We start from the raw sequence: 7548 nt of genomic DNA, 5'->3' as shown, positions 1-7548 counted from the left end.
TTAACATCGGAAGTTAATAGGGATAGGCGTCAGTTGTAAATCATGCAGCGCCTTGTGTCACGATCGCAGATTTTAGAGAAACAACAAATGTCGGTACATAGAAGTCTCTTATATCGGCTGAAAGCTTCAACTCTTGTTAATATATCTGCACTGTCCAATTTACAGTAGCTATTACTGCGAAAAAAATGCCATGCTATTGTTTGAGGAGAGCTCCTAACAACAAAACGCTTTTTTCACCGCGATAGGTTTGATAAATTCACCTCTGAAGGAGAAATGTGTACTTACATTCAGAAATGTTGCTCTGATTTATCATCCAAAGGCTTCCAGAGATATCATGAAGTGTCGTTTTGTTAGAGAAATCATTTCTCATATCCTAAAAAGTCCATATAGCATGCACCATTGATTTTGTATTTCCACTCATTAAATTTGCAAAGAAAGGAATCTGTGAAAATATAACCCTAGATGTTGTTTCAATCAGTCAGATCACGTTCTTATTTATTCCTCAGAGATCCTAGAACGTAACCAGACTTCACTATATCATTAGGGGTGTAGAATATCCTATAGGACACCAAATTTGATTAGAGAGCAACGCCTTCATGGCACGCGGATGACGCGGGCGGTCTTCACTAGCTAGATAGCCAATGAGCTGGGCTTTACGGGAGTATCCGGAAACCCCGTATCTGGGGGGTTCCGGATACTCCCATATGTAGCTGCTAACCTTGTGCTACAGCAAGGCTTTTCGTTTTGGACAAAAATTATGTCACGCCCTTTTGTTGTGGTCAGGGTGTGATTTGGGTGGGCATTCTATGTTAATTTTTCTATGTTTTGTATTTCTTTGTTTTGGCCGGGTATGGTTCTCAATCAGGGACAGCTGTCTACCGTTGTCTCTGATTGGGAACCATACTTAGGCAGCCCTTTTTCCCACATGTCTTGGTGGGTAGTTGTCTTTGTTTGTTGGCACTATAGCCTTTAGCTTCACGGTTGTTTTGGATGGTTTATTGTTTTTGTCGGCATCATATGAAATAGAGTAATATGTACGCTCCCCACGCTGCACCCTGGTCCAGTTCTTTCAACGGCCGTGACAAATTAGAAGAATATGGAGAGTTATGAAAACTGGTTGTTTTGCAAATGTTGAACTTATAATATGGCTACTAATACTGGAAAAAAAAAAAAAAAAAAAGTCCAAGTATACAGATGACGATATTCTCACAGAAAATTGTAAAGTGAATGTAAATGTCTCCTTCACGATTTGCCCAAATGTACCTGGGTGACTTTCCACTAAATGTTGTGTAGTCTGCTCATACTTCAAGATATCCATCTGAAACTTTATTACCCTATCACTTCGTCTTCCTGTCGACCCATAAAAGATGTAAGGATTGATACGCACGCACGCACGCACACACACACACACACAAACAGTTGAGTTATTTACTCGGAGAATTAGAACCTAACAACATGTAACGTTTGATTTGGTGCTATTCTGTAACTTTTTGGTTGAGATGGAGACGTGATTCCAACATATCAAATCATTAATTTGTAGACAAACTGGTTGTTGAATTGAGAACGCAACCAAATAATCATAGAAATACGGCAATTACACTGATTGGCCCATGGCGGGAGCTATAATAATTAACTGAAATGTGTTAGTCATACGCAATGTTTCAATTGGCCCAAGGGTGAGTGCTGCATCATTCATGGGGGATGACATGTTTACTGCTTGTTTCAATGCTAGTTGAAATGATATGAAAACAGTCCTGGTTGATAACTTTTTTAAAAAATCCAATGTATTTTCCATGTTGATTCCACGGCACAATATGTTGACAATTTACGTTGAAACAACGTTGATTCAATCAGTGTGTGCCCAATGGGATGTGTGTGTCTGTGTGTGAGAGAGAGGGATTGAGAGAGTTATTGATAAAGACGTGCTGACAGCTATCAGACATAAATTGTGTAATTTAACTTTATTGATTCGTTTCCCACCTACACTCCCATGGCGGCCATTACTTTTCTTTACTGCAGTCTCTCACAGACAGTTAGCAGCTGCTCCTATTACTGAACAGGGTTGGATCGCATCTAGCAGAAATAACCCTGGTGTAGGATTATCTTTTAAACGCAGTGACCCCTAATGACCCAATTTCAGATACCCATAATTCCTATGGACTTGCACATCATAGAATTGCACATATACGACCTTGGAGTCACAGTCAAGAATTTGATCTCCCTTTCATGTTGTTCAAACCCAGAATGATGATGCATTAAGCAAACATGCCCCCAATGGCCCTCGATATTGATCAAACGTGGCTATGTGTCATTGACCGTCAACCCTTTACCTCGAGCTCCGAGGGCTGGGGGCCCACGTATACACACAGACCGCTATGTCCAGTTGTGTGGGTTCACTTTATTTCTTCCTCATTGTCCCTCAAATATGGCCAGGCAGAAAGCTTCCAAATCTTTTTTAATATCTTCCCTTTGCAATAAGAGGTTGTTAAAAAACAATATATACAAAAATAAGCGACAATTTACACTCATCTGAAATCTGTCAGTGAACCATTGAAAAGGAGCAATTTTATAGCCAGTGGAACGTCAACTCCTTTCTGTAAACGGCTCCACATATTATTGCCTCATAAACATAGTCCACTTGCCAGACAAGTCGCTACCCACTGGGCACAGATGTCACAGATGTCAATACATCATCTATTCCACACTGGGTCAACATAACTTCATTGAAATGATGTGGAAACAACATTGATTCAACCAGTGGGTAGTTAGCAGGTCTTACACTTTAGACTCAAAGCAGCTCCAGACTACGCTTCACAGAGAACCACTAATTGTAACAGAGAATTGGTCAGAATTAGGGTTGCAAAGCTACTGATAATTTACAAAAGTTACTAGAATCTTCAGTAATTTTGGTAATTAACAGATAATCTATGACAATCTATCGTAACTTTGGTAATTTATTCCTGAATAACTTTTTAAAAAAGGCATTCATATATAGTATTTCATCTGTGTCCATATTGTTCATGAGTTTCTAATAGTCTACAGTGTATGGTTCAAGAGAAAATAACCTAATTAATTTAAAAGTCTCTAATCAACAACGCCATTATTTTCAATTAACTCTGCAACTCTTCCAACTATTGACTTTTTTCACAACTGCCACCAGTTTGATGCTAAAATATTGACAACCAATACATAATGACATCGTAAAATAAATGAAAATATAGGATATTTCATGCTGAAACCCTCATATTAAACATCAGTGGTATTCACTAAATTTAAGGTTTATATTTTGGATCATGTTTTACAGCTTTGAAATGAGATTTTTTTCATTTTAAAATCAACTTATTCAATGATTTCATAAATTTGACATGTGATAAGGCCATACAGAGGGCCAGAGATAATTACAGACACCTGTGATAATCTGAAGTACCAAAAAGGGTCACTAGATGTCTTGTGATAGAAGACATAAAATCCTTGAAAAATGTACCAACATTCTGGTAGTTTACTGGTAAACATGAAACGTTTTCAGTAATATACCCTCCCTTTGCAACCCTAGTCAGAGCCTCTCTCATAATGTGACTTCACCACACAATCAATCCACCACAAGTCAACTGTTTATATACCAGGTAGGCTACAGTCAGACATGCATGCTACTAAGCAGTTGAGCCTCACAGATTAATCATTTTTGTTATGAACACAAGAAGACAAAACACATAATTGTGCTTTGTATGTTTTCAATGCAAATTTCCATCAATTACTTTTCTCTCGTGTGATTTAATATTTAAAACAGAAAGGTGATGATCCTGTAGTGAGTAAGTGAGATTCAATCAGCAATATGTAATACGTATCCATAAATAATATTTGTAAATTGTGAAACTAATTTAACACGACAATAGGTTGGGCGTAAAACGCAACATGAAAGCTACTACAACAAAAATAGTTGATGACGATGGCAGTGATGATTATGATTTTAATAATGATGATAAAGATGATTATGATTTTAATAATGATGATAAAGATGATTATGCCATCAATCTCTGTCTTGTATTTTCTTTGTCCATCGTCTTGATAAAGAATCAGTTCCCATAAAGTAATTCATGTTTCATTCATCTGCCTTTATCGTGAAAAACCTCCCTCTATTCCATTTTAATAAGTATAAACCATCCATAGTTACAGTATAAACATTCTTACTCAATGACCATTCAATATAGGACTAATCTTGGGATGAACCAAACACCTTTTCTACTTGTCTTTTGTATCTCACCCCAAACAGTTCTGTAGGAAGAATTTCCCATAAAGTAAACGTCTTTGAGCTGACTTCCATGACATCACTGAAAATGTCCACACAAAGTTGATGTGAAAGTGTTAAGTCAACGTCTTTTGTGGGTCTTCTGGGAGCTCTTTGTCTTGGCCAGCGGCACATACTGTTGCTACCATCTTGTTTACATGCCACCTGTTGTTGTCTCCCGGTTGTCACAGAATTTATTCCTCATTTAATTAGTTATGGAAAATCAAATTACAGTGGTGTGATAGAGCAGCGGGGCCTCACCGCTGCCTTATTAGAAATGAAATTAGAGAACAAGTCAGAGCGGTGCAGAAATAGAAAACCTATTATCCAGTAGAAAAACAGCTGTACAGAAATGTATGTAGAAACACTTATATAGAAAAACACACTAATCTTTACCAACCTCCTTTATATACAAAGGACATGTCCAAAGGCAGAATAAAATGTCATCATTTAAAGGTAAAGTTGGCGTACATAAAAAAGTTTCCAATGTTTTTCAGGAATCTCTATGCCACCGCACTGTTGCCCATCCCGCTTGTATCATTGAGGTCATAGCGCTCCGTGTCAGGGTTGCATTGCACACTGGGAAACCTCTTGGTGGGGCAGAGGAGGGTAAGGAAGTGGCGTCCGAAGGTTTCTGAGAGGCAGGCGTACAGGATGGGGTTGGCACAGCTCCAGGAATAGGACAACAGCACCACGAACTCAAAGCACCTGGCGAAGGTCAGCACCAGGTCCGTATGGTACAGCGAGCAGAAGTTGAAGGCGTAGAACGGCAGCCAGCACACGGCGAATGCCAGCACCACCGCCACCACCATCTTGGTGACCTGGGTTTCCAGGCAAGGGCTCTCCTGGCTTGGGGAGCTGGCCTGGTGGCGGTGGGTCCTCAGTGTGACCACCAAGGCGGTGTAGGAGACAATCATAACCAGGAAGGGCAGAGCAAAGCCCAGGACAAATGTGTAGGTGATGAAGGCCAGCCACCAGGAGTCGGAAGCCACCTGGGGGTCCAGGTTACACAGGCCGTCCCTAGCCGAGAAATGGATGGTTATGGGGAGGACAGGCAACAGAGAGAACAGCCACAGGAAGCTGCTGACTATCTTGGCCCGCCTGGGCGTGCGCCAGCGGGCGAACCGCAGCGGGTCAACCAGCGCCATGTAACGGTCAATGCTCATCACGGTCAGGCAGAAGACGCTGGTGAACTGGTTGATGCCGTCCAGGACCATGACCAGCTTGCAGGCAAGGTCCCCGAATGCCCAGTGGTTCTGGAAATTCTGGATGGCGATGAAGGGGAGGCCCACCATAAAGAGGCCGTCAGCCAGGGCTAGGTTGAAGATGTACACCGTGGTGGCAGAAGCCATCTTGTCCAGCTTTAAGATGGCCACGATGACCAGGGTGTTCCCGGCCAGCCCTACGATGCACACAGCCAGGTAGAGAACAGCCATTGTCACACTGAACATATCCAGATCCTCCTGCAGATACATGTCCTTGTCCAGGTAACTGGTGGTGGGGTCAGCTATCGACCCCGCATTGTAAAACGTCTCTGAGGTGAATGAGGAGTCCATCTTCGCTCAATACTTCCGTTTTTCAAAGTTTGGTTTGGATAAATTGTGGACTATTTAAAAAAATATATGAAAAATATATGATAAAAAGTAGCAAAAATGTCACAATAACAGTTAGAGTTCAAAAACATGTCTGTCTTTTCCTCTGCAAACAGCTTGACAGTACCTGTCCACCATTAGCATGACAAAAATAAGTCCAAAAACTTGTCTGTTACTTAGCCTAAGAAAACATCCATCCTCAAACACAGGCAATTTCTGTGGTCACATGCCGTCCAAACCAACTGTTTCTTTTTCCTTTAAAATCTTTCAAGCTGAGTCCTTTGGTGTCCTGGAGGAAGCATTCTCTGTGGTAAGAAACTCACACCCATGTCACATGGAGCACTTCAGTGAAGCTGGACGCTGTGTGTGAGAGGGCTTTTATATCTCCCCTGCAGCATTGAAGTGTGTGTCTACGGCTGCGAGCCCCATCAGTCTCCCTCTGGCTCTCCTATAAGCCTAATAAGCTCCCTTGGCACTCCCAGCCCCGCTGTTATGCCGTTTCCAAGGTGTAACCAGCCCCATCTGTTACAATACTTTTGTTTTGATAACTAAACTAAACATTCTCCACAAAGTGCAATCCAGCTTCTTTTTTTTCTTCCTCTCTCCTCTTCACCCTCACCCCATCCTTCTGTCTCACCCAACCCACCCCTCTGCTCTCCTATACTCCCCTCACAGTTTGGGGGGGGTGTCACTCGGAGCTGAACTAGCCCCCACTGCCACATACCCCACCACTTCCCGCTAGGGCCACCCACCTTCTAAACTGGCTATAACGGATGAGCTGTGGACAGGAATGAAGCCCCTGTTGGTTATTGAGGCTTGTTTTGTTTTTTCTCGCAGTTGTTTTTCGTCTTTTGTCTTTTGCTTCCCTCTCTGATTGGCTTTATTCCGTGGCAGTTCATTCATCATGGGGAGAGCGAGAGAGTGAGTGAGTGCGAGAGAGAGAGAGAAAAAGAAAGAGATGGCCGGTAGGCAGGCAGATAAAATGCAGGGTGAGTGATTGTCTCGGGTCCTGTTTTCCTCAGACATGGATAGCTAGAATACTCCAACAGCCCACAGACTCAGGAGCCACCTGGCACTAAACAAACACATCAACACATCCAACAAATCTTTTTTTTTTTGTCACATGCGTCAAATTACAACAGATGTAGACCTTACCGTGAAATGCTTACTTGTGAGCCCTTCCCAACAAAAAATAAGAGGAATAAAATGCACAAGAATGAAGGCAGCTATATGGTATGGTAATGTGCAGGGGTACGAGGGATTAGAGGTAGATATGTACGGTGCATTCGGAAAGTATTCAGACCTCTTCCCTTTTTTCCACATTTTGTTACGTTACAGCCTTATTCTAAAATGAATTAAATCAATTTAAAAATCCTCATCAATCTACACACAATATCCCACAATGACAAAGCGAAACCAGATTTTTTGACATTTTTGCAAATTAATTCAAAATAAAAAACAGAAATAGCGTATCTACATAAGTATTCTGACCATTTGCTATGAGACTCTAAAATGAGCTCAGGTGTATCCTGTTTCCATTGATCATCCTTGAGATGTTTCTACAACTTGATTGGAGTCCACCTGTGCTAAATTGAATTGATTGGGCATGATTTGGAAAGGCACACACCTGTCTATATAAAGTCCCAGAGTTGACGGTGCATGTCAGAGCAA

General features: G+C 41.5%; 1 protein-coding gene across 1 annotated transcript; it reads right to left on the bottom strand.

Annotated features, from left to right (window-relative positions):
- Positions 1-2436: 2436 nt before the first annotated feature.
- Positions 2437-6445, bottom strand: LOC115106163 (somatostatin receptor type 5-like). The gene has a single exon (XM_029628721.2). It carries the CDS (start codon positions 5839-5841, stop codon positions 4789-4791), a length of 1053 nt encoding a protein of 350 aa, XP_029484581.1. The 5' UTR covers positions 5842-6445; the 3' UTR covers positions 2437-4788.
- Positions 6446-7548: the final 1103 nt, after the last annotated feature.

The sequence above is a fragment of the Oncorhynchus nerka genome, linkage group LG23, assembly GCF_034236695.1.
Source record: "Oncorhynchus nerka isolate Pitt River linkage group LG23, Oner_Uvic_2.0, whole genome shotgun sequence".
Classification (NCBI taxonomy): Eukaryota; Metazoa; Chordata; class Actinopteri; order Salmoniformes; family Salmonidae; genus Oncorhynchus; species Oncorhynchus nerka.
Note: the sequence above shows the minus strand (reverse complement) of the source record. Positions and strands in the feature narration are given on the sequence as shown.

Coding starts and splice junctions, on each gene's coding strand:
- LOC115106163 (XM_029628721.2), bottom strand. CDS start 5,841: ATGGACTCCTCATTCACCTCAGAGACGTTTTACAATGCGGGGTCGATA.